This window comes from Narcine bancroftii, chromosome 8 (assembly GCF_036971445.1).
Source record: "Narcine bancroftii isolate sNarBan1 chromosome 8, sNarBan1.hap1, whole genome shotgun sequence".
Classification (NCBI taxonomy): domain Eukaryota; kingdom Metazoa; phylum Chordata; class Chondrichthyes; order Torpediniformes; family Narcinidae; genus Narcine; species Narcine bancroftii.
Genome location: NC_091476.1, coordinates 74,220,513 through 74,248,250, shown reverse-complemented (window position 1 = coordinate 74,248,250; position 27,738 = coordinate 74,220,513). Strand labels below are relative to the sequence as shown.

Below are 27,738 nucleotides of genomic sequence, written 5' to 3'. Positions count from 1 at the left end.
CGGGCGAGGCCCGATGCCCAGCCGGCCCGGTGGAGGAAGGGGGCAGGGCCAGGGGGCTGCGCACGCAGCCCCGCAAGCCTCCGCCCCCTGCCGGCCCCTATATATAGTGGGCGAACGCAAGGCGGCGTCTCCCACGGCTTCCTCTCGTCGGTGGTGTTCGGCCGTCTCTCCCAGCGCGTCTTTACCCTGCCCATCGGAGGCTCTTCTTCGGGTGGAAAAAAACAAACAGCAAGCATGGTACGGCGTGGGGGTCGACGGTGATGGGGGGGTGGCTCTTAAAATGGCGGCCGGGGGACCGAGGCGCGGGGGTTAGCGGGCGTCCCGTAGGCCGCGGCGCGGGAAGCGCCCCGCGCGCATTGAGCAAACCCCCTCCCGAGACAAATTCCGCGTCACCTCCCGGCAGGACCCCTGCGGACGGGCGGGCGCGTTACGAGCCGCTTTTTTTTCCAACCTCCCCGAAAATTCTTTGTTTCGTGTATTTTCCTCGCAGAATTTGCTTCGGGCGGGAGTGTTTTTTCCTCTTCCCTCCTTCTTTCTTCCTCCCCACCACTTCCTTCCTCTATGATCGACCCCACCCTTCACCTCCTGTCTTGCTTCTTGCATCTTCCCCCGCCCCCGCCCCCGTCCCTTTTGCAAGAAAACCGTTGCATTTTGATCTCTGCAATTTTTTAAAAAAAGTGATTGTATTTTAATTCAGCCCCTGATTTCCTTTAATGCATCTAATTGCACTTGCATTTTAATTCTGTTTGGAGGTTTTATTTCAGCAGCATTGCAGTGGTGACCTTTATGTAAACCTCCCTTGTATTTAAAAAAATAGTGCAATTAGGTCGTGTCTTGGATCACTGTTCAGTAGTAAAGCAGAAAGGCTGAAGTCACTGTGGTTGAATTAGAACCACAGAACATTGCTGCACAGAAACTGGCCGAGTCATTGTTTTCCTTGCCTGGTCTCGCTAACCTTGCCTCTGGTCCCTAGCCCTCCCACCCATCTGCAGGTCCAAATTCTTCTTAAATGTTAAAGCCCATATTCTCCACTTCAGATGGCAGCTCGTTCCTCTCCCTAAACTTACCCCTTTCACCCTTAACCCATGTATCTCACCCACCCTCAGTGGGAAAAGGCTTGCCTGCATTTACTCTGTCTATCCCACTCATTAAATACCTTGATCAAATCTCCCCTCATTCTTCTGCACTCCAGGGAATAGTCCTAACCTGTTTAAGTAACCTTTCCCTGTAACTCAACTCCTGAAGTCTGGCCAACATCCTGGTAAATTCTCTCAATCTTATTGATATCTTTCCTGCAGTTAGGTGACCAAAACTGCACACAATAATAACAACATAAAGCTGGAGAAATTCAGCAGGTCAAGCAGTGTCCTTTCTATAGCAAAGATAAAGGTGCATAACCAACATTTTGGGTTTGAACCCAATGTAAGATAGTGTCTGTGGTTCATTGTTCATTCAGGAGTCCTTTTGCTTCTCTTTCTCCAATGGCAAATCTGTCTGCCTTGTGATAGACTAAAGCAGATTCTGTGTGCAATGGCACTGTTTTTATTACATAATGGTAAAGGAATCTGATGGTGGAGGGAAAGAAGCTGCTAGTCTTCGGGCTCCTGGACCTTTTCCCCAATGATAAGCTGAGTGAAGAGGAATGGGTGGTAGGGGTCCTTGAGGATAGAGGCTGCTTTCTTAAGACACCACAATGTCCTCGATGGAACAAAGTCTGGTGAGTTAACAACCCTCTGGAGTTTATTCTTGTCCTGAGAGTTGGTGGGTGCCTCCACACCAGACAGTGATGCAACCAGCTGGACTGATCTTTGCGGTAGAAGTCTTTGGGAGTCTTCAGTGATGTACTGAATCTCCTCAGACAGCTCACAAAGTAAAGCCTTGAGAGGTTCTGTGGGGATTTTGTGACCTTAACTTTGCAATGGTTTATTGGAGACATGGAGGCAAGTGACCAACAGGTTCTGTTTTGAGGATTTTGGTAAGTTAAAGAGAAAGTCCTTGATAGTTGTATCTTTTGGAGTATTAACTTGAGTTATTGGCCAACATCGGACATCCTTCTCCCCAAGCCTGTAGTGCCATCTAATTTGTGTTTAACATTTGACCAAATCCCCCACCTTGAACCCATCTGTCAAGTTTCCAAGATTCTCCTTTCACTATGCTTTTTTTAATAATTTTTCACACTATGAACCATACCAACCAAAATATGTACCAACGTTTCTCATTAAATTTACATAGTGGTCTTTTTTTCCCTTTCCCCTCCTTCCCCTCTACCCACCCCCCTCCAAAACTCATAAATATTCAACATATACAATACAATAAAACCATAAAACAATATCTTCACACAAAGGAAAAGAAACAAGAAAATTGCATCATCTATTTGTTACACACTGAATCTAGTCCTTTCACTATGCTTGAGGAAGCTAATTTCTAAAGACACATTGACCCACAGTCACCTCATCTTAAATGGATGGCCTTTTGATTCAGATTCACCTTTAAAAGATGCAATTCCCCGAGAGTGGTCTGATTCTGCATTTCTCTATCTGAGAGGAAATTGCAAGGATATTCAAATTGTGATGAAAGATTCTGGCCTCATCTGATCTGAAGAGAAACTTGTTTTGAAGCAGTAACCCTGTTTTTTTAAAATTTGCTTTTCCCACACGAGAGACCACTTCCACATCCATCCTGTGAACCTCTGGAACCTTGTGTTTCAATCAGAATTTATCGTCATAAACATGTCATGGAATTCATTGTTTTGTAGCAGTCCAAATATTTGCTATAAATTACATTTCATCAATGAAATGGGGGGGAGGAGAGGAGAGGGAAGTGAGGTTGTGGCTGATGGCGGAGGGGAAGGAGCTGTTTTTGTACCATTGGGTGCTTGTCTTCAGGCTCCTCTACCTCCTTCCCGACGGTAGGGGGGAGATGGCATGGCCTGGGTGGTGGGGGATGTCAAGGGAACACAAACCATTCCTCGTTGAGGGCTGAGCAATGGAGGAGGTGGTCAATACTGGGTGTCATCTTTGAGGATCTGTCCTTGAGCTTCATGTCTACGCAATCATGAAGAAGGCTCGTCAGTGGCTATGCTGTTTGAGATTTGGTATGTCACCACTCAAGCTTCTACAGGAAAACTCCAGAGGGTTGTTAACTCTGCCTGTGACATAATGGACCCTAGTCTTCCTTCATCTAAAACATCTACAAGAGGTGATGTCTGCTGGAGGTACAAACTGATGTGATCATCTGTTTGTGCCTGGGGTTAGCCATGGCAACCATTTTGAGTTGTTTCTTTGCATTAAAAACTGATTATATGTTCCTGATGTTGGGGGTGACGAGGACTAGAGGCCATAATTTAAGAATGCAGAAAAAGCCTGTTGGGATGGAGATGAGAAAGAAAAATTTACCTTGAGATTTGTTGGTCTGTGGAATGCTTTGCCATAGAAGTGGGTTTGAGGGAGTGGACAGGGGAATTAAGGGTTATGATGCAAAAATGCTGGAGTAACTCAGCGAAAGTCAAGCAGTGTTCTTTATTTACCAAAGATAAAGATACAGAATCCTTTAGTTCCCTTTAACCCACAGCAAGTTATTTCCAAAAACAGTACATTGGTCAGGCCTGATTGCTTCCTGTTGGTGTTGCTGTACTAACATCAAGTTTGTAACTGCTCTTTCCTCATACCTTGATGAAGCACTCAAGCCTGAAATGTTGGTTATTTATTTTTGCTACGTAAACCTGCTGAGTTTCTCCAGCGTTGTGCTTTTACTTCTCACTGCCTTACTGTAATTTGTTCACACAAACATTTAAAACGTGACCTTTGCTTTCTTTCTCCCTTTTTGAACATAGGAGTTGCATTTAATGTTCTCCAATCTTCCTAGGATCGAAAGACCCTTCAACCCTTGATGCTGTGACGACCCACATATTCCTTTAAAATGAGCACTAAACCCTCCCTGCCTCGTAGCCCTCTTTTTTCTTTTAACCATATACCCAAGAGGCTCTTAAATGCCCCTAATGTTTCAGCCTCCACCAACATGGAAGCTGGAAATTCCTGGAAAAGTAAAAGCTATTTCTGGGCAAATCTAGCCTTTTTTTGGTGATTGTGGTTATTTTTCTGCTCTCTAGGCTACTTGATTGTCTGTGGTGAATAATGTTGTAACCTACCCATTGAATTTAATGTAATCTTGTTTTTTTATCAATTCCCTAGGGTTGCTCCCTTATAGACAATGCATGTGTTTAAATGTTCTCTGCTTTTATCATCACTTAATCTTTCAGCTAATCTATACGGTACTCTTAGTTCACTGTGCAACTGTCTAGGTCATTGTTTACTAGCGGTTGGATGCTATTTTTAAGTTGATTACAGATGGTGAATCTTCCCCTTGGAATGTCTGTCAGTATATCTGTATCAACTCGCCAGTTAATTTCAACTTGCTGTTAACACTGCCAACATTGTCAGTGAGGGCCAAAGAAATGTAAATTTTGATGGTGTCATGTGATTACTGTTCAGGCTAGTTAGACCAGAAGACCTAGTAGCAGAAACGAGCTATTTGGCCCATCAAGTCTGTGCTCCTGCTTAAAAAGCCCCATGAACGGTGGCTGGGAGCAGCTCCAGTGGATCCAACTGCTGCTCATGGCCCAGTGTTGTGGCAATGTCAGGAATGTGAGCAGTGGTTTGCAACTCCAGACATGTTGTGGTGGGACGTGGCACCACATGTTCACGTTCGCCTTTGCTGTGCTGAACCGAATGGAGCACAGCGTTAAATTGCACTGGTGCGCAGCTGCGGTGGAATGCTGTCAGTGAAAGTGAATAGGATCAGCATGCTGGACCTGAGAAAATAAGAGCTGAAAGCATTGGCTATCCAAAGGCACCTGGTGTTCTAGAGCAGTGGTTCTCACACTCACATATCACTTTAAAATATTTTCTATCCCATCCCATTGCTTAAGGTGGGATGTGGATGGAAAGAAAAAGGCTGAAAACCTCATTGACTTGTTATGTGCACGGTTTCATAACTCGCAAGGAAATGGGCCAATGACAATTTTTTTCAGGCAAAATATTTCAGTAACAATCTGGTCTAGAGCAGTGGTTCTCAACCTTCCCTTCCCACTCACATCCCTCCTTAAGCAATCCCTTACTAATCACTGGGCCCTGATGGCACAGGGAGTACTTAGTGGTATGTGAGTGGAAAGAAAAAGGTTGAGAACCACTGGTGATTATGATGCCATTTGACTAGAGATAATGGAATGTTCAGATTTATTGTCAAAGTGCAGACATGACATCACATACCAGCCTGAGATTCCTTTTTCCTGCAGGCGTGGCAGAATTACCACTAATTGGTTGTGCAAAACATAAACTACACAGCGTAAAACGTGTGAACAATCAGAAGAACTGTAACCAGATAACGAATGTAAACAGACTGCAATACAGAGAGAGCAAAGAAAAATCAATACTAATTCTTCAATGAGTCCCTGATTGAGTTTGTTGTTGAGGAGTCTGATGGTGGAGGGTGGGGAGCAACCAGTCCTGAACCTGGTGGTATGAGTCTTGTGGCCTCTTTCCTGATGGCAGCAGTGAGAACTGACAGCAATGTTCCCCTTAGATGTTCTCGACGGTGGGGAGGGTGTTTCCCGTGATGTCCTGGGCTGTGTCCACTACCTTTTGGAGGGCTTTCCACTCAGGAGTATTGGTGTTCGAATACCAGTCAGCACACTCCACCACACCTCTGTAGAAATTTGCCAGGGTTTCTAGGGTCATACCAAACCTCTGCAAACTCCTGAGGAACTAGAGGCGCTGACGTGCTTTCTTGGGTCCAGAAAAGATCCTCTGAGATAGCAACTCCCAAGAACCTAAATTTGATCACCCTCTCCATCTCTTGATTTCCCCCACCTCCCCCAAACTGATTACTGGATTGTACACCTCTGGTTTTCCCTTCCTGAAGTCAACAATCAGCTCCTTGGTTTGGTGTGGCCCTTTATTTAGTGCCAATCTGCTTCGTTGCAACTGGGGATGGCTTAAAGGATATGTCCATTGGATTTGGAGTGGTGCAGAATTTTCTGGCGGGTTGTGTATGGGGGTTAAATTAACACTTTAGTTATCCGAGTAGGGTTTTGTACCCAACCGTGTACTGTACTTTACCCATGGACCCAGTCTGGAGTCTGGACCCAAAGAGTTAAGAGTGTGTGAATGTAATGTTAGCATGTATGATAAGATTTTCTTTGTTGATATAAATGGAACATTAAAAAAATTATATTGAAGAGGGTCAAGTAATCTTGCAAGTTGCCACAGATACAACGTGTGTCTCGTGATGCTACACCCTCCCATAGGCGTCCTATTTTCCGCTGCAGTATGTCATGCCTTTTAAAGATCTATGCAAGCAGAAGTGGGGCTTGGCGGCCTGATTAATAGAGGCTGGGTAAGTGTTCCTCAGTTAGAATATACAAAATAGGAGTCAGCCATCCGGCCCATCGACATGGTTCTGCCATTCAATAGCTGATCTGATGTTGGGCTCGTCTCCGTCGACCTGCCTTTTCCCTGCGTCCCTTGATTCTCACTCAAGAATGGTGAAGCAGGCTTGGGAATGAGGGAATTCAACAGAAATTCCGAACCAAATGTAAACTGCATCATTAACAAGTTCAAAAAGCATTCACCAGTGAATAAAGATCATTTTATTCTTTTGTTTCGAAAGAGGCATCATAAAGAGCGTAGGAGTATTTATTCGGAGAAAGCAAGTTCATGAAGTGGCTGAAGGAATGGCTGATTTCACCATTTACAATGTCACCAACAAGAATCTCTTTCTCCCTCATCGATAACGGTTAATTTACTAGAGTCGTTCACTGTAAACAAGACCGCCTTCTTCCACTTCATGGATTCACACCTTGCGAACCTTCATGTTATTGATGCATTCAATAACAGCGACTCCCACACCAGATGTCTGTGGAAAGAGAGAAAACAAGCCCTCGGTGATTTTCAAACGCTTTGGTAATTAATACATTGATGCACAAAGCAGACTGAAAGGTAACGATTGAAAATGTGTGCTCCTTTTAAAATGGAAAACTGAAAGGCCCCGTGAATGGAATAAAACTTCCCAGCTTCTGTGCCAATGAAAATAGATTAAACAAGAACTTCACAAGGGTGCGGAGGGCAAGAAGAGCACTGAAGACTTCCTTATTGTATCGGAGGTTTGGACCCGGAGCTGGAGTCGCCGATGTATCGGGCAGGAGTCTGTGCGGCCACAGGAGCGCTGGAGGCGAATCCTCGGACACGCAGTGTCTCCGACGTTTGCTTTTGCTTCTTTCCCTTCACGTAAGGGGCACTGAGCCATGCAATGCTCATGGCGACTCTGCCTTGTTACACATCAATAAAAGGAATTTTGAACCTTTTCTATATTTAAAAAAAAACCAAGAACTTGGCTAAATAGTTTTTAAGCACGATGACCGGCCCTTCTGGCTCCCAAGCCTATGGCAACCAAATATCCCAATGAACCTATAACCCCTATATTTTTGAAAGGTGGGAAAAAATCCACTCAGACACGGGCAACGTACAAACTCCTTATAGACAGGATTCAATCTCGGGTTAACCACGCCTCAATTTGAAGGGGAAGATTTACTAGACCTGGAGGAAAGTGTTTGGAGAGTTCTTTGAAGCAGAATAACATGGAATACCTAGAAAGGCGATTCCATTTGCAGAACATATGAGCCATGACACTGATGCATCCGGAAAGAACATAAGAAATAGGAGCAGGAGTTGGTGATTCAGCCTGTTGAGTCATGGCTGATCTGATGAGAGGCCTATTGCCACCAACCTGCCTTTTCCCCCATATCCCTTAATCCCTTGATGACGTAAAAATCTCTCCAACCTGGTCTTAAATTTATTTACTGAGGTCGCCTCCACTGCTTCAGGGGGCTGTGAATTCCACAGATTCCCCACCCACTGGGAAAAGCAGTTCCTCTTTCCTAAATCTACTCCCTTGGACCTTGAGGTTATGTTCCCTAGTTCTGGTCTCCCCCACCCATGGAAATATCTAGTTAAAACTGCAGACAAGGATTCCATTTTGCTTTGGGCATGGTCTCTGTGACTTGAGGTTTGAATTGTGAAACTTTCTGGAGAGCCCCTGCTGTGTTGTGTTTAGCCAAATGATGCAGAGCTCTGGGGCTGTTTGCTAGCATTACTGGTGGGCCTCACTAAGGTCATGGAGTTTGGATTTTTTAGTTATGTATGACAGGTGCAGTCTGAATTGGTGCATTTTTATGGTCTTGATGGTTGAGTAAATGAAAACGGGAATCCTCGGTTTCTGCAAATACACTTTTACGAAGAACCTATTTTTGCTATCCGAAATAAATTTGAATGGGTTTTCACTTTATGAAAATAGCCTCCAATCGTCTTGGTTTTGTGCCATTTTGGCTTATGAATGGTTTCTTAGGAACACTCTACTTTTGTAAAGTGGGGTGTATCTATAAAGGTTGCATTATCGTCATGTAATAATGCAACTGTATTCTGAGTGCTCTTTTTTGGTGTAGCTTTGACTTTGTGGAAGTGTTTTTTTAAAAAAAAAAGGTAGATGGTCTGTTTCTCCCAGAGTGTAAATCTCAAATATTAAGAGGGCAAAGTTCAAGGCAAATTTTAAAACCTCCTGCAGTTGTAGGTCGCTTGGGAGTATTTGGGCAGCACAGGCTCATGGGCCAGAAGGGTCTGTTGCTGTGCTCTACGTCTAATTTAGAATTGAAGGACAATGTGGACATTGTGTCGGTAGGTAGGTTAAATTTAGATTGACATGTTTGGCACATATTGTGGATGAGGATTCTGTTCCTGTTGTTAAAGGAAGAGTAGCAGGGACCATACTCTGCTGTAGTCTTAGCAGAGATGTTTGACCTTGGGCATTGTCAAACACGGACCTGTGTGCTGACCTTTTTCCATGAAGGTGCTGGGAAAACTCAGCAGGTCACTCGGTCAATGTTATGCAATAAGCAGTAGATGTTTTAGGTATATGGGAAGTCAGACATCTGAATGAGGGTGGGGAGGAAACAGTGCTAGATGGCTGTGGGTGGGGGGGGGTGAAAGAGAGAGAAATGTGCTCCGGAGGAGGTGGGCGAGGGCTGAGGGAGGAAGGAAGAGATCAGGGGGCTTGAAGGAAGATGTAGGTTCTGAGAATTGGGGGGGGGGGGGGAAGCTGAGGGGGAAAGGAAGAGGGAGTGGAAGTAACCAGAAATTGGAGGTTGCAGGGCCTGACCGTCTCTGAGCCCGTGATAGCCAATTTTCCTACAACCAGTTTTTTTTTTGGAGGGAGGAAACCCACACAGACATGGGGAGAACGTATAAACCACTTACAGTACCATACTCAAACCCCAGTCACTGTAACAGCTTTGTGCTAACTGCACTGTCCCGATGATTTCTCCTTCCCTTCCCCACCCCCCTCCCCCAATCCTCATTCAGTCTCCCTGAAGCAGTGGAGGGCAGATGCAGCAAATGAGTCCTCTTGATTCAAAGTTTACCTCCTATTTCCTCCCATTTTTCGATGACCTCTTTGATTTAGATATATCCCACCCACCCCGGCACGTGCTGTTGATGCAAAACCTTTTAATGCTGAATCTGGACAGTCCGGGTTTGTACAAAAAAAATTATTGGAAAATTGTGCTGTATGATTTTTTTTAAAAAAGCTTCAAACAATGAAGTGATTGTAGTATCAGCAATTTGTAAATCTAGTCAAATTGAAACGTCTATGCATGAAGTGAATTTTTTCCCTTATATGGCTATTGTTGAAAGCTGCATCACATGGGGTGTGATCTCATGCACTGTCACTCAATCTGGCTTCAAAACCTTTTACTTCACTGCTGGTAAATTCCTTTGACTTGTAATTGCCCTGACTTAAGTCCAAAAGTAGATAAATTTTGTTTTTTAATGAATAAAAATTGTAAATCAAATGAATTTCTTCAAATTGAGCAAATTGGTGTGAATGCTCAAATCTTTCAGTCCACAATGCATTGATTGCGCATAAAAAGCCAATCCTGTTTTCAAAACTACACGTTCATGTTCACCCTCTGATGCATGCCTGGAAGGACCCCTCATTCACTGACCACCTTGGCATCTTTGCTGACAGTATCATTGGTGCATTACCAATTGTACTGGTACAGACGTCAATACTGCATGGCAACTGGCCATTTCAGCCCATTTGAGCGAGCCGCCTGATTTACACCTAGTTGACCTACGACCCATGGTGCATTTTGAAACTGGAGCGCCCATGGGAGAGAACGTATAAACTCTTCATAGACAATGCTGGGTTCCAATCCCGGTCCCAACCGCTGGCGCTGTAACAGTGTTGTGCCAACCGTGTCGCCCAAAAACATGTAATTCAGAAAAATAACAAAGGGTTGCTATTTATGGGCAAATCTTGATGTGTATTTTGTTTAATTAAAAAAAAACTGATATCCTTAATCCATTGTGTGATAGAAGGGCCCCTTGTCAGACATTCAGTATAACAAGATTCTTCTTCTTTGGCTTGGCTTCGCGGACGAAGATTTATGGAGGGGGTAAAAAGTCCACGTCAGCTGCAGGCTCGTTTGTGGCTGACAAGTCCGATGCGGGACAGGCAGACACGGTTGCAGGGGAAAATTGGTTGGTTGGGGTTGGGTGTTGGGTTTTTCCTCCTTTGCCTTTTGTCAGTGAGGTGGGCTCTGCGGTCTTCTTCAAAGGAGGTTGCTGCCCGCCAAACTGTGAGGCGCCAAGATGCACGGTTTGAGGCGTTATCAGCCCACTGGCGGTGGTCAATGTGGCAGGCACCAAGAGATTTCTTTAGGCAGTCCTTGTACCTTTTCTTTGGTGCACCTCTGTCACGGTGGCCAGTGGAGAGCTCGCCATATAACACGATCTTGGGAAGGCGATGGTCCTCCATTCTGGAGACGTGACCCATCCAGCGCAGCTGGATCTTCAGCAGCGTGGACTCAATGCTGTCGACCTCTGTCATCTCGAGTACTTCGACGTTAGGGATGAAAGCGCTCCAATGGATGTTGAGGATGGAGCGGAGACAACGCTGGTGGAAGCGTTCTAGGAGATTATAACAAGATTAGACATTTGGCTAATGGGGATGTGAATGCTATCATGTCTTTCTGCAGGGGACTTTAGGGAGTTGTTGCACTCAGCAGGCAAAAGTTGGAAATTGACTTTTAAGAAATTTCCAGAGAATGCCAACAGGACCTTCATCTGACAGAGTGTGTACCAGCAGAGCTATTCAGGTGTGTCAGACACCTGGGTTTAATCTTGCGTATTTGTCGAATTGTTGGCTTACTGGTCCTGTACCATTGCTGTTGTGACTTGCATTATCACTCTGAGGGAGCATCCACTTCCTTGAATCCTGCAGGTCAAGGCTGAATAGTTTTGACTGAGCAGGCCTGTGCTTGACTCAGTTGCTGAGCGGTGAAACACAAAAGTTAGCAGATGCTGCAGCAGCGCAGATCTCTCGGTGCCGCCCATTTCCTTTCTCTCGCTGATGTGCCTGTCCATGGTCTTGTGCACTGCCAGATTGAGACCACCCGCAACTTGGAGGATCAGCGCCTCGTCTTCTGTCTGGGCTCCCTCCAACCGGATGGCATGAACATCAACTTCTCTATTTTCCATTAGTCTCCCCACCCTTCAGACCCATTTCCTTTAGCTCACCCTCTCTCTTCCCTTTTCCCTCTCTCCTGGCATCTTCTCTAGATCCAATTAACACCTTTTGTCTGCTGGTCTACTCCCTCCCCCTGCTATTTCTTCATGCTCCTGTCTACTTTTCCCTCATACCTTGAAGGGCTCACGCCTGAAACTACATCTCTACCTCCTGCTTAGTTCTTCCAGCATTTGTGACTTTTTTTGACTAAATTGTTTCCCAAGCTGTAGAGCAGGTGCTGAAGGCAATAATGCACACAAGGCAAATTCCCTAAGAGCAACAGTGCCCCACTGGCATGTATTTGCAAATACTCTCTTCTGTGCTCATTCCTGATTGAATGCATCACCCTAAAGGTGGAAATTATTGCCAAATTTGTAACGCACTGGGACTAATTCAGGAAGGAAGCTAATGGTGCAGAAACAATTGATCGAACTTGGTTTTAAATGCAGACTCTCACTTTTGCAGAGCAACTCATTGCCTCACCACTCTTTCACCAATATTTCTGTAGCTTCTGTGTTTCGCTTCCAGTGAGTTCCAGGAAATCATCTGTTTAGAAAGTTGAGGGTAATTAAAATTATGACCTTCCAAATTGCATGCAAGTTTGAGGTAAATAATTTTATAAATTCCATTTGGCGCAGAGGTCATCAAAAGGTTTGATTTCTCTGTCTTGCGGCAGGCACATATAATACATTAACCTGCAGATTAAACCAACAACAACTTTGAAAAGTGTTTCTTAAACAGAATACTAAAATGTTGACATCACTTCTCTGAAGTATTGTCTAGTGGTGATTCCCTGGACAAGACTATTTTCTGATGCAACGTGGCACTCAGTTTTGAAATTGTTAAATTCATCTTCTCTATGTGCCCGACACTCATTACTACAATTTAAAGTAGTTCATCAAGCTCACTCCTCCAGTGTTCCATTGGTTAAATTTTATTTTAACTTGTTGAAGTGCGATAGATGCAAGAAGATACATTATAAGATTATTGGATCCCTTTTTACAGTTTGCTTGTCCATTTTTTCATGTATTAATGGAATATTCACAAGGGAGGGGATAGATTATTAGAAGAGTTTTTGCTTTATATATATTGTGTCTTGTAGGTTGTTTACAACTATTTGTTAATATACTTTGAATATATATATTTTTGTTATTACTGATGGATGAGCATATTCATTCACATACAAAGCTCAAAATATTGGAACGAGAAAGCAAAAATGTTCTTCATACTACTATCCTGGGGTGTATGTTCTCATTCCACGTGAAGCCCAAAAGTCTGTAGATGCTGTGATTGTGGTTAAAAACACACAGTAAATGCTGGCGGAACTCAGCTGGCCTCGCTGCATCCATAGAAGAAATTTACCTCCGATGGTACAGTCCATTACCTCCGATGGTATACCCTGAGAAAGGGCTTGGGTCCCGAAACGTCAGTAATGTATTTGGACACTGCGAGGCTGGCTGAATTTCCCAGCATTTGTGTATGTCTGTGTAATAGTCGACCCCTGGACCAAAATTTAAAACATACAGGGGTCATGGATTAATTGGTTGGAACAGGCTTAGGGGACCAGAAGGGCATTTCAGAGTGCTTAAAAAATGTGGAGGTAAATTCCATTTTTACTGGGGAGTTTTATTCCACTGATGGTATAAATAGAGCATGGACTTTCATTCGTAACCTTTCACTGTTTTGAGCATCAATGTATTAATCACTAAAGCGTGCCATTGAGCGGAGTTTGAAAGTCATCGAAGGCTTGTTTTCCCTCTTTCCGCAGACATCTGGTGTGGGAGTCTCTGACTCTGTTATCGAATGCATCAATAACATGAAGGTTCGCAAAATGTGCAGCAAAGAGGAAGCCATGAAGCGAAAGAAGGCGGTCTTGTTTAAATTGAACGACACTTGTGAGTTAATCGTCATCGATGAAGGGAAAGAGATTCTTGTTGGTGACATTATAAATGGTGAAATCAGCGATCCCTTCAGCCACTTCATGAACTTGCTTTCTCCGAATAAATGCTCCTACGCTCTTTATGATGCCTCTTTTGAAACAAAAGAATCCAAGAAGGAGGAACTGATCTTTATTCACTGGTGAGTGCTTTTTTTGAACTTGTTAATGACGCAGTCTACACTTGGTTTTGAATTTCTGTTGAATTCCTGAGTGTGAACTCATCCTCCTCGAATACTGGATGGGTGACGTAATTGGTGAATAAAGGAGGGAGGGAGAGTGCAGGAACAAACGGAGGGGAGACAGCTCTGTGAATGGTGAAGGAAGGGGGTGGAGAGTTGGAGGAAAGATGTATTTTGCTATATAAAATATATATGGTTAAACCTGACTTTGTCCAGCATTGTTTTTGACTTCAACCACGTCTGTAGACGAGCGTGTTTTACATATTAAGCAGGCAGCTTTGTCCAGGCGGTCAATGTAGATGGCAGAAGGTCCCACAGTGAGTCGACCAGGATACCCAGCCTCATCATATTTTGGTCTGTATTAAACTGATGTGGGAGTGTGGTGAAACCACTTGTGTACGTAAATACCTTGACCACCTATGTTCAACTACCACTGGCCGGCTCGTGACCCCTCCCCTTTATTTCCCCATAAAAGCTGTCATGTCACAGCCCTGCCCCCAGTTCAAGTTCGGGTCAGTGTGAGCCAGCAACGTAAGGGATGCTGTCCATCTCTAGCTAATAAAAGCCTTCAGTTCTAGTACTTCAGTCTTTTGGTTAATGGGTTGTGCATCAGGGAGGTAAGTATCTGACAGTACATGGGCCAACCCAGACTTGCCGTATATTCCAGCAAAAAGGACAATGCTAAAACTTAACAAAGTCGCCTCAAATTGGGGATTGCCTCGAGAGCAGAATCAAGAGTGTTTGTTTTCTTGCCTCCCCACCCCCAAAGGAATCCTTGCATCTGGGATTTCCCTTCTGGGATTTCCCTTCAAACCAACACTGCCATTCAATATGATCATAGCTGATCAGTCCTTGGTTCTTGCCTTCTCCCCAGACCCCATGATCCCCTTAAGCACAAGGACCAAATCTAACCTACCCTTGAATATTGACAAGGAACGGGCCTCAACTACTTCCTGTGGCAAAGAATTCCACAGATCCACCACCCTCTGAGAGAAGAAATTTTTCATCTCAGTCCTAAAATACTTCCCCTTATCCTTAAGCTGTGACCCCGAGTTCTGATTTTCCCCAGCATTGGAAACAACCTACTTGCGACTAGTTGCAGAGAGAAAAGACATTTGAATACAGTACAACTCCGATTATCCAAATCGGATTCTCCAAAATCCTTTATTATCCAAAGTGTTTTTGGAGCCAAACTGACGATGATGAATGTCCTCATTTCAGGTAACTCCCTCCCTCTTCTTTACCTTCCCTTATTGATTTTCCTCTCCAACTGCGTGTTGCTGTCTTCCAACTATAAGCAGTTGGAAGAATCCCTTGTTCCAGTGTCAAGGAGAGTGGCCTCCTGGACAGGGGCAGGACCTCTGGCTCAGTGACATCCGCTCCCCCTATCCCATTCCCTCCCTCCTTGGCAGTGGAGCTCCTAGGCAGTGGGCTAAAAAAAAATTTATGACCAATTATCTGAAAAACCATTTATCTGAATAACCCGGACCCAACCATTTTGGACATTCAGGTGTGTTGTATTTATCTTAATGATATAGTGGAATAGTTATCAACTGATCACACCTTATGAATGGAACCTTTGAATCACACAATTTAAAGCAATGGTTGACAAATGTTTGACCAGACAAATTGGTTAGACATGTGACAAATTGCCTTTGGAGGCAATTTCAGGTCAGGAACCATAGGGAGATGTTTGAACTGGACGTACTGTATCAGCTGTTGTATAGGATGGTCCTCAAAAAAATTCATTAAAATCGGGGTCGTACGATACAGAGTCTAAAATCTGTACCTTGCTGACAAAGTTTCAACTTGGCTGCCATCTTCCTGCTGGCTCTGATGCAATATTGTGCATGCCCCTTTTCTGCGCTCCCTTGCGGGGTCCATCTACCTAGTCTGAACGCTGTCAGTTCTGTACAGGCTTTTAAATGGCCTGGTACAGGAGCCAACAGTGGTTTATTTTAAAAATATCCTTTTGGATATCCTTCTGGTATGACATCTGTTGTCACCCTATCCAAGATGACGGTAGTCACCTTCCCAGTAGACCCAGAGCTTTGTCTTCTGAGGAACTTTACCACGATTGGTCAATCACAAATTAAATTCACAGAAATTGCCTTGTGTGTGGCCAGGAAGTGCATAGCAGTAACTTGGAAGTCTGACTCCCATCTACTCAGGGAGAGGTGGTCTTCGGAGATGAATAGTTACATCCCACTTGAAAAGGTCACATACAATCTCAGAAAGGGATAGAACACCTTACTAAAAATCTGGCAGCATACAGGTACCTCCCTGGCACCAATATAGAGTTACGATTGCTACTGGCCAGCCCGCAGATTCCTGTACAGATTTTAACACTGGTGTTCTTGCGTCTGTGTTTTACTGTACACGCGGACAATGAGATGATCTCTGGTTTCTTTTTCTTCATTCTTTCTCTGTTTAATAGGACGTATAGAGGGGAGGGGGGTGAAGAGAGAGGTGCTTGATTTTTATTTGGTATGATTGTTAAATATATTTTAAATTATAAATAAAATATTACAAAATATTGTGATTTGCTTTGGTCAACGGTAAGTGCTAAAGTTTTTTTTGGGGGGTCGTCTTTTACAAAGGGTGTCACTCAAAATTAACGTTTTAGATGAACTTCTGGGGCTGTCCTCTACACGAGTTGGTCTGTACGATGGCATGTATGGTAAATGTACCTCAAAGTATTGAGTCCAGGAGTTGGGATGTTATGGTAAAGTTGTACAAGACATTGGTGAAGGCAAATTTGGGGAATTGTGTGCAGTTTTGGTCACCGAACTACAGGAAAGATCTCAATAAGATAGAAATAGGGCAGCGAAGATTTACTAGGATGTTGCCCGGACGTCAGGAACTGAGTTACTGAGTAAACAGGTGAAGAGTTTGTTCCCTAGAGCATAAAAGAATGAGGGGAGATTTGATTAAGGTGTTTAAATTTGAGGAGGGTAGATAGTAAATGTAGGTAGGCTTTTTCCACTGAGGGTGGGTGAGATACGAACCAGAGGACATGGGTTAAGGGTGAAAGGGAAAAGTTTAGGGGGATCTTCTTCACACAGAGAACAGTGGGAGTGTAGAACGAGCTGAAATGGTGAATGCGGGCTCAATTTTCTCATTGAAGAACTTACAGGTACATGGATGGGAGAGGGTTGGACTGGGTGGGACAAGGGCTGAAGGGCCAGTTTCTGTGCTGTGATGTTCTGTGTTTCTATGATAATTACAGGACCACTTGGGAAATGCTGCATAAACGGATGCTTGTTTTCCTCTGGCTTATTGCTTGGTTTGTCTCATCAGGGCTCCAGATTCTGCATCCGTCAAGGAAAAGATGATTTTTGCCAGCTCCAAAAATGCAGTCAAGGACAGACTTAAGGGTAAGTCTTGCCTCTTTGCTTTCTCACAGTGCCAAGGGCTACTCTGGCCATCAAAACTCTGCATCCTCTGAACAGACTCACCACACCGTCGTCCCGTCCCCGCCACATTAAGCTCATGTAAAAGCACAATGTTGGTGAAACGGTGTATTTATGTCGCAGTTTCTCCAGCTTTGTGCTTTTACTCCAACTATGGCATCTGCAGACTTTCGTCTTGCTCTAGAGGCCAATTCGCCCAACAGCTAGCATGTTTCTTTCTCATTAAAATATTTGCATTGATTTTTAAAAAAAACTTGTTCAATCAGAAAAAGATACAATTCAATAAGATCGTATGGACAGTTACTAAGACATTCCTAATAACACTAGCCTATATACTGTAAACCCTATCCATAATTCATATTCTAAGTAACATGTAGCTTATCAAAAAAACTAATGCATTAAAAAGATAGTACAGGAGAAAAAACTCAAGCCCCTTGCCTCACTGCTGCCAAATGTTATAGAACGTGGAAAAGATACAAGTCGGACACTTTAATTAGATTGGAGTAAAATTATGAAGTAACATAGTGAGTTGTGAATGACCCCCATAACGTCTGGAATCTTGGATCTAAATTATTAATTGAATAATAAAACATTTCCATGTTCAAGCAGGACATGTCATGCCTCCACTGATCTTTCCAGCACGTTTCTGAAATTTAGGAGTACTGAGATTTGTCGTGGGGGGGAGAATGTTCAGGCTTCACCCAGTGCCGTAAATGAGATTTAATCCCGGTCTCTGAAGCTGGGGCTGCTGCACCAGATTCCATTTTCAGATTTATTGGTGGAGTACATACAATCCTGAGATCCTTTTTTCCACCAGAATTCAGATTTGCCCCTTGAAAACAGGGGGCATAAGACATACGAAATGAAACAGCCCATCGAGTCTGTCTCACTGTTTAAATGTGAGCTGAATCATTCTCCCACTGCCCGGCCTTCTCTCTAACCTTTGATACCCTGGCTAATCAAGAACCTGTTGATCTCTGCCTACAAATTCCACAAATTCCTTTGGGAATATCTACATGGAATGCTGCCATTGGAGAGTTCAGATTTATTATCAGCGTCCTAAGATTCTTTTTCCTGCAGCTCTGACCGAATGACCACTTGCTAGTGCAAAAACAAATTGTACTCAAAATATTTGCAAATGAACTGCAATGCAGGAAAAAAAAATCAATAAAATGCAAAGTGCGAGTCCCATTGAGTTTGTTGAGTTATTAGGAATAAAGGGGATAAACTTTGGAGGTTTTAAAAGGAATAGGCGGGGGTGGAAGTAGCATTACTGGTCAAGGCTATAGAAAGGGAGGGGGCTGCAGAGGGAGGGTCCATTGAGTGGGTGTGGGTGGAAGTCAGAAATAGGAAGGGAGCAATCACTGTCCTGGGAGTTGTCTACAGGCCCCCAAATAGCCCTCAGGACCCCAAGGAGCAGATCAGCAGGCAGATTTTGGAAAGGAGGGAAATAAAGGGTTGTAGTTATGGGTGATTTCAATGTCCCTAACATTGATGGGCACCTCCTGACTGCAAAAGGGATGGATGGAGCTGGATTTGTCAGGTGTGTCCAAAAAGGATTCCTGATGCTGTGTGTGGACCGGCTGACTGGAGGAGAGGCGAGACTGGATCCAGTTCTGGGGAATGGGCCTGGTCAGGGGGCGGACCTCTAGGTGGGGGAACATTTTGGTGAGAGTGACCACAACTCTATGGAAAAGGATTGGAAAAAGTCAAACTGGAGCAGGGCTAGTTATTAAGAGATGAGGCAGGAACTAGTGAGAGTAAATTGGAAATGTGTTTAAGGGCAAAATTACAGAAGTAATGTGGAGGAAGTTTAGAGACTACTTGTGCTGGGTTCAAGATGGGTTTGTCCCGCTGGGGCAAGGAAAGGATGGTAGGAAAAGGGAAAATGGCTGATGAAATAGGTCAGGCAACTAGACAAGAGGAAGAAGGAAGTGTATGTTAGATGTAGGAAATAGGAAGGGCTCATTAAAAGTATATGGTAGTCAGGAAGGAGCTTAAGAAACTACTTAGGAGAGCTCAAAGGCAGCACAAGAAAGCCTTGGATTGTAGGATTAAGGAGAACCCCAAGGCGTTCTACGTGTATGTTAAGAACAGAAGGATGACGAGAATGAAGGTGGGGCCTCTAAAGGATAAAGGAGGCAACATGTGCCTGGAGGCGGAAGAGGTTGAGGAGGTTCTAAATGAATTCTTTGGCTTGGCTTCACGGATGAAGATTTATGGAGGGGGGTAAAAGTCCACGTCAGCTGCAGGCTCGTTTGTGGCTGACAAGTCCGATGCGGGACAGGCAGACACGGTTGCAGTGGCTGCAGGGGAAAATTGGTTGGTTGGGGTTGGGTGTTGGGTTTTTTCTCCTTTGCCTTTTGTCAGTGAGGTGGGCTCTGCGGTCTTCTTCAAAGGAGGTTGCTGCCCGCCAAACTGTGAGGCGCCAAGATGTACGGTTTGAGGCGTTATCAGCCCACTGGCGGTGGTCAATGTGGCAGGCACCAAGAGATTTCTTTAGGCAGTCCTTGTACCTTTTCTTTTGTGCACCTCTGTCACGGTGGCCAGTGGAGAGCTCGCCATATGAATCAATTTTTTGAGGTAACAAAAGAAATTAATGAAGGTCGGGCGGTAGATGTGGTCTACTTGGATTTTAGTGAGGCATTTGACAAGGTCCCCCACGAGAGATTCATCCAGAAAGTCATAAGGGACAGGATCAGTGGAACCTTGGCTGAGTGGATAAAAAATTGGCTTGTAGGAAAAAAGCAGTGTGTGTAATAGTGGAAGGAAAGTATTCTGCCTGTAGGTCGGCGACTAGTGGAGGGGGTGCAAGGATCTGTTCTGGGACCCCAGCTCTTTGTGATCTTTCTGCCTGGATGAAGAGATGGAAGGATGGGTCAGTGTTTGCGGATGACATGAAGGTTGGAGGGGTTGTGGATGGAGCTGAAGGTTAAGAGGATATAGACAGGATGCAGAGTTGGGCATAAAAGTAGCAGATGGAGTTCAATCTGGATCAGTGTGAGGTGATGCATTTTGGAAGGACAAACCAGAAGGGTGAGAACAGGATTAATGGTTAGTTGTAGGTGCCTGGGATACCTTCCCAGGGATGGTGGTGGAAGTTGGAACATTAGGGGCATTTAAGAGACTCTTAGATGGGCACATGGATGGAAGTTAGGGGATAGGGAGGGTTTAGTACCTTTTTAGGAAGGAATATATAGGTCAGCACAACATTGAGGACTGAAGGGCCTGTATTGGGTTCTAGTGTTCTATGAATCTGATGGTGGACTATCTCTGGGCCATTCTGAAATATTTAATTCCCCAGGACAGAAACGTCAGGCTTTGCTCATTCTATGAGACTTTTGCTGGGGAGCACTGGAGCGTTTCGAGCAGGTGAGAGTGTTGTAGATGGGCACCACTCCCGGGCTTGGTTCTTGGCCACAGGTTGCCTGACTGTCCGAGAAGAGATTTAAATTTCGACCAGTGGTTCTCGACTCCATCCTAATCCCTTCATATCGACAGAGCACATAAGGCATCCTACGCCATAGGCGTTCTGTAGGTACTAAGGGAGCTTAAGGTGGTTTGGGGATGGGTGGGGGGGGGGGTGTAAGAGGAGGGAAAAAGGTTGGGATCCATTGGCTTAGACGCATCACAGTAACAGGCCCTTCCAGCCCATTAGCCCGTACCATCCAAATACATCAAATTAACTATGTTTTGGAGGGTGGTAGGAAACTCACGCAGACATGTGGAGACGGGGCCGGTTTTGAACCCGGATCACTGGCGCGTCACGCTGAACGTGCTGCCCAATTCATCCAATTTCTGTGTAAAATCTCGGGTGTGGGTGAATCTGATTGAAACGCCAAAGTCTGCAGATGCTGAGAGTGTGGTAGCCAGAGGAACTTGGAAGGTCTCGTAGCGTCACTCGTTTCGGGCGCTGAGCCCTTCAAGGGATAGACCCAGACTGTCTGGCTAATCTAGTTTGTTCAGGCCAGCATTGAATAGCTCCACAACAAAACCACAGCCACCAAGGTGCAGGTGTGGCCTGACCTGACCACTTCCTCTCCACCTCCCCATGCTTTTTTTTCGGGGGGGGGGGGGGTTTGCAAATGACTGAACTTTACCTCGTTTGCAGGTGTCAAGCACGAATGGCAGTTGAACAGCATGGATGATCTATTAGACATTACCTCTCTGGCCGCGAAGCTGGGGTCGAACGTGATCTCGGTGGAAATGCGGCCTGTCCCGATCCAGCAGCAGCAGCAGGAGCAGCGCCTGCGTTTTTAACATCACGTCTGGGTTTTTTGGGCCAATGAAATACCTTCAGTTTGTATACTTGTCTTAACTCCCTGTCTGATGCTTGCTCTAATCCTGTTCTTGTGATTGGGACCAGTTATTTAAAGTGCACCCGTACCAGCCATCGAGGGGTGGGTGTATTCGGTGGTCGGAAACTTAACTGCCAAAGCTTGTGCTCGCGCGTCCCAAACCTCAAACCCCCCCGGTGGAACAAGCCGAGATGAAGGGGGTGGTCAAATATATTCCAATCCCTCCCCCCCCATTATCCGAAACATTCCTTGAGAAGGGCGCTGGGTGATCCGATGCATTGTGGGAAAATTGTCCCCCTCCGAATACAAAACCCCAGGCTTGGCCACTGGCCTTTTTTTTAAAAAAAGACCCTTGCAATCAACATTTAACGATTTTTCTTTAACAAGTGACCAATCCTTATTAGATCTCTTACTGCAGATTGTTTAATGTGTAATTTGTATTTTGAAATAATGTTTTAACAAGATTTACAGCAGTCCTCGACTGTGTAATCACTTGTGCATTTATAACCAAATTTACTTTGCTTGGAGGCGTGGAAGGGGTTACTGCTGACTCAGAGGGTAGTGTGATTCAGTGTCTTGTGAATGGTTAATAGTTTGAAAAATGAACCCCTGACCTTATTAATGTGGCACCATTAACCATCTAAATAAAAACCATGATCAATACCCCGGCTTTGTTTGATTTTTGCAGGACTGTTCGTCAGTTTTTAAAAAATATTCATGACGTGCTTTAACTTTTACCTGCCTTAAGGCAAACAAAGAGTTTCCGCGAGGATTGCTCAACACCCCTAATCTTCGGAGAAGAGACACTGAGTGCCCGTGGATTTGCCTCCAGCTGCACGATCCGTCGGCCGGAACCGGACCTCTGACACAGTCAGGAAGCCTTCAGCGCCTTGCCCTCGGCGTCCTCTCGAGTCTCTCTCCCCCCCACCCCCCCGACTGCCAGTCTCCCGCAGACTGTGTGGGGCTGCGAAACACCTGGCTGGTCACTGTCCTCGTGCTGTGGGGGAGGGGAGGGGGGGTAGGGTGTGTGTGGAAGGAGCTCCCAGCTGCAGTGGTGAACATGGGAAGGTTCAGCAGGAGCATCGGAGGGACTGGACGTAGACCAGGGCATCATTTCATTGAGCAACACAATCGCAGGGAGCTCCCAGTGGCAGTCCATTTCAATTCTCTGTCCCATTCCCTTGCCCACATTATCCATGGTCTTGTGCACTACCAGACGGAGACCACCTGTAAATTGGTGCAACAGCACCTCATCTTCCAACTGGGCCCCCTCCAAGTGAATGTCATTAATATTGACAGAACCAGAATATCAAACAGGCCATTCAGCCCCTCTAGTCTGTGCTGACTATCTCCCTAGTCCAGCTGACCTGCTCCCATTCCATAACCCTCCAACTTTTCCCATCCATGTATCTATCAAATTCTTAAAACACAATCCAGCCCCATTCACCATATCAGATAGCAGCTCTTTCTACACTCTCCCCCCCTCTCTGAATGAAGAACTTCCCCCTAATATTTCCCTTAAACCTTTCCCCTTTCAGCTTAAAACTTTCCTAGTATTTATCTCTCCTAATCTAAGTGGGAAAAGCTGACTTGCTCTATACTCATAATCTTGATGAAATCTCCCTTCATTCTTCTACACTCCAGGGAATCAAGTCCATACCTGTTTAACCTTTCCCTGTAATTCAGTTCCTGAAGTCCAGGCAACATCCTAGTAAATCTTCTCTGTGCTCTTTCAATCTTATCTATATCCTTCCTGTAGTTTGGTGACCAAACTGCACACACTGTTCCAATGTCTTAAACAACTTCAACATCCTAACTCCTGTACTCAATATTTTGATTTATAAAGGCTAAGATGCCAAAAGCTTTCTTTACAACCTTGTCCACCTGTGACACCAACTTCAAGGAACAATGTATTCTCATTTTGATGAAGGTCTCAAGCCTGAAACTTTGGAGATGTACCTTTGCTACATAAAGACACTGACCTGCGAAGTTTCTCCAGCATTTGTTTTTTTTCACTTGACCACAGTATCAACAGAATCCTCTTTTACCCCTATCTGTATCCCCAGATCTGCTTCTCTGCACTTCCTTAGTGCCATATCGTTTACCGTCCATGTCCTACCTTGGTTTGCCCTTCCAAAAATGCATCACCTCACACTTGTCTGCATTAAACTTGCCACTCTGGTCCGGATCCCTCTGCGAGCTTTGATCACCTTCCACACTGCCCACGCCTCCCAATCTCTGTCATCAGTAAGCGTACTGATGCAATTCACATCTACTGATGTCAGGCTCACTAGTCTGTAATTAGCTGGTTTGTTTTTGGAGCCTTTTTTAAAATGGTGGGATAAAATGAGCTCCCCTCTGATCCCCTCACCTCACCCATAGTTAAGGACACTTTAAATGTATCAGCCAGGGCCCCTGAAATTTCTACACTTGTCTCCCTCCACTGTCTGAGGGAATACATCTGGCTCAGGGGATTTATCTACCTTTGTTCACTGAAAGGCAGCAAGTGCCTCCTCCTTAATCTCCAGGATCCAGCTGCTTGTTCCCCATCCTTTTCAAACTGAGTAAATACCGAGGCCAATTTTTAAAAGATCTCCCCCATTACGTGAAGCTTCCTTCACACACCGTTGACCACTCTGATCCTCTTGGGGACCAGTTTTGTTCCTTACTATCCTTTCAATGTACTGAGAAACCCTTTGGGTTTAACTGTCAGAGCAAACTTGTGTCTTTTTTCCTTCCTGATTGATTTCTTTCTTCAGTATTTTCTTGCTTTTTCTGTTCTCTTCAAGTCCCTCATTAGCTCCTTGGAGCTGACACTGGTTTTACACCTCCCTCTTCTTCCTGACCTGATCACCAATATCCCTTGAAAACCAGGCTTCCCTGTGCCTGTCAACTTTGCCTTTAATCCTGACAGGAATCTACAAATTCTGCACTCTCAAGATTTGACCTTTTGAAGGCCTTCCACCACATCCAATTAACACCTTTTTGTTGGTGTAGATTCCTCCCCCTGTTGTTTGAATTCTGAGGCTTTCTGGAAAAATCCTGCTTTTGTCTTTTCTAATTTTTCCTTGAGGGACTCAGGCCTGAAACATTGGCAGTAAATCTGTGGAAAAGACTCCAGCATTTTGGAGCATTTACTACAATCAAAGTGTAGCTTGTGTTTCACTTGGATTAATAGTTTGGCATGGACTGGAAGGGCCAAAGGGCCTGATTCTTTGCTGCACTGTTCTATGGTCCTCCTCTAAAAGGGGGGGGGGGGGGAAGAGATGTTGTTCTCTGGTGCCCTGCTGTTCCCTTGGAGTCTGCAATCCCTTCTGATGTCCAGTCCAGTACAGGTGCTGTGATTTTGGGCACAGACCACCACCCCCCACAACCCCAACACGTGGTGCAGGATTAAAAAAAAATTTATATGCTCCTGTACTGATTTATCGCTGTTAGTCCTGGGCAGTGCTGTGTATCTGCTCTCCTGGATCCAATGAGTGGTAACGAAACTGTCGTGATGGGCTTTTTCTTTCCCCATCCATGCAAAAGTGGGATCAGGGCAACTGGAATCCATCGGTTCCGACTGACTATTGTTGGACACTGAGCTGAGAGGTATCAGATGCCGAGTATGAACGAAAATCGGCAGCAGAACATTTTTAGGCTGAATTGATGCGATGAAACAGCTAAATTTAAAGTTCTTGTTTCTCCAACTTTCCCCCACGTGATGCAGCAAATCTGAAATCCTCTGTGTTCAGCTTCAAGTCGTTGGGAAGCAAACCTTTTGGAAAATCTTGACCAGTGTAGGAGGTGGAGGAGGGGGTACAGGGTCAGGAAGGGGTGCTGGGTCAAAGGTCCGAGAGCAGGTGCAGGTTCAGGGCTTGGGGAGGGGGCGCAGAGGCAGGATCAAGGAGGGGGAGCTGTGGATTACGTCACGCTTACACCACGTGTTGCCCGGGCCACCTGCGTCACGCAACCCAGCGACCATCTCCATATATGGCGATATGCTGCCGTCCCGGCGATGCCATTGGCCGGCGTGTAAATGGGGGTTAAACGCTGCTCCCCCGGGCCCAGGCCGCCCCCGGCCCCCACCCCCTGCCAGAAGCCGCTCGGCCCGAGGTGACCGAAGAAGAATCGGCTGTGGAGAGGAGACGGAAACCGCCACCGCTGCGGGGGATTCTGGGGAATTGTAGTCCGAGTGTTAAATTCCCCTCTCTGCTCCCCCCACCCCCTTGACGCCATCGGCCGGCGCATCAAAGGCCGGGTTCGCATCCTCCCCGATGCGACTCGTGGCCTCGAGCTCAAGCCAGCGGGGTTGAAAATGCCCATTGGGCTCCATTTCCCAGGGTGCACCGCAGCCGGGGAAGGCCATGTGCGCGTGCGCCAGCGGCCGGCATGCACAACTTTCCCAAACTTCATAATCCGCGAACTTTCGGTTATCGTTCCGAAATCCGTTCTTTTGCGGCAGCGTCGTGGTGCAAACTTTAATTCCAACCACCTTACCACGGAAATTTAAATAGGACAAGAAAAAGCCAAAACCAGACAGTGGCTGTTTTTTCATGGCAATAAATTCTGATTCTGGGTCATTGTCCATTCAGGGAGGGGAAGAACCCGTCCTAGTTCCGCTGGGGGCTCATCTTCAGGCTCCTGGACTTTTTTCCCATGGTAGCAGAGGGAAGAGAGCCCGGCCTGGGTTGTGGGGGTCTTTGAAGACACTGCCTTGTGTAGATGTCCTTGATGGAGTGAAGTCTGGGGCCTGTGATGTTGCAAGTTAACCACCCTCTGGAGTTTATTCTCGTCCTGAGAGTTGGCACCTCCACCAAGCAGTGATGGGACCAGCCAGAATGCTCCCCACGGTACCACCTGTAGAAATTTACGAGCGTCTTCGGTGACAAACGAAATCTCCTCAAACTCCTCACAAATTATAGCCGCTGGTGAGCCTTCTTCGTGACTGCATCATCATGGAAGCTCCAAGACAGATCCTCAGTGATGTCACCCAGGACCCTCTCCACTGCTGAGCCCCTCGATGAGGACTGGGTGTGGTTCCCCGACTCCCTCCTGAAGCCCACAATCATCGCCTTGGTTTTGCTGACATTGAGCACAAGGTTGTTGTCGTGACACCATCCACCGAGCTGATGTGTCTCCCTCCTGCAAGCTTCCTCATTGCCGTTTGTAAAACTGCTAACAATGGTGGCTATGAAATTCATAGCTAGGAAAAGAGTCAAACACCTCGGTCATTAGAGCCTACTTCCATGCTCTAGAACTAAGGTGCTGAGCGACCACCATTTGTATTGAACGATAGGGCAGCCTTGAGGCTTGAGCTAGCTTCCACTCTCCCGACCCCATCGGGAAATTGGAGCTGTTCGCCTGTGCTCTCCCTCCTGTTCGCTTCCTCATTGCCGTCTGTGATTCTGCCGACAACCGTGGTCTCATCAAACAGTGTCAGAGATTAATTTGCTTGCGTTCTGATTTTGCTCATCGTTCAATGTTTCAATGTACAGATGCACCAGAATTCTGGCAATGCTTGCACACAGGGAGGTAAGATAAGCTGATTTGTCTCAAAATACCAAGTACTGTGAGATGGGTTCTTCAGCGAGCAAGCTAGCAGGTTACCTCTATCATTCATACAGCTGTCACCTGCATGGATGTGTGTGTGTGCCCATGTGTACGTACTGGGAGTTCCCCAACCAGGAGCCATGGATGAATCAAAAGATTTTGTACCTGCTGCTAGCAAGGTCAATGGTGTTTAAGAATGGCGATCCACATCTCAGGCAGACAATCTCACCAGCAAAGCCAGAGACAGAGTCCGATACTCGGCAACTCTTGATCGATCGATCAGCTCTTTGAATGGTGTAGCGACAACAACCTTGCGCTCAATGAAAACAAAACCGAGGAGTTGATTGTGGTCTCCTGGAGGAAATAAGGAGAACTGGACCTGGTCCTCATCGAGGGCTCAGAGGTGGAGGGGGTCAAGAACTTCAAATTCCTGGGTGTCAACATCTCCAAGGATCTGTCCCGGAGCCTCTACGTCAATACAATCATGACAAAGCCTCGCCAGTTGCTAGACTTTGAGAGGAGTCTGAGGAGATTTGGTTCGTCACTGAAAACTCTTGAAAACGTTGACAGGTGGAGAGGATTCTGGCTGGTTGCATCACGCCTGGTATGGAGGCGCCAACTATCAGGACAAGAATAAACTCCAGAGGGTCGTTAATCTGCGACATCACGGACACCAGACTTCACTACATTGAGGACATTGACATGAGGCGGTGTCTTAAAAAACCAGCTTCTATCCTCAAAGTCCCCCAGCACCCAGG

At 45.6% G+C, this 27,738-nt stretch overlaps 1 protein-coding gene and 1 long non-coding RNA gene across 2 annotated transcripts in view; one reads left to right on the top strand and one right to left on the bottom strand.

The window, feature by feature from the left end:
- Positions 1-27,738, bottom strand: part of LOC138740887 (uncharacterized) — a 257,137-nt gene that overhangs the window by 23,634 nt on the left and 205,765 nt on the right. The window lies entirely within an intron of this gene.
- LOC138740883 (cofilin-2-like) lies at positions 110-22,108 on the top strand. The gene is made up of 4 exons (XM_069894154.1): positions 110-237; positions 13,385-13,695; positions 17,035-17,111; positions 21,259-22,108. The coding sequence occupies exons 1-4, from the start codon at positions 235-237 to the stop codon at positions 21,405-21,407; spliced, it is 540 nt and encodes a 179-aa protein (XP_069750255.1). The 5' UTR covers positions 110-234; the 3' UTR covers positions 21,408-22,108.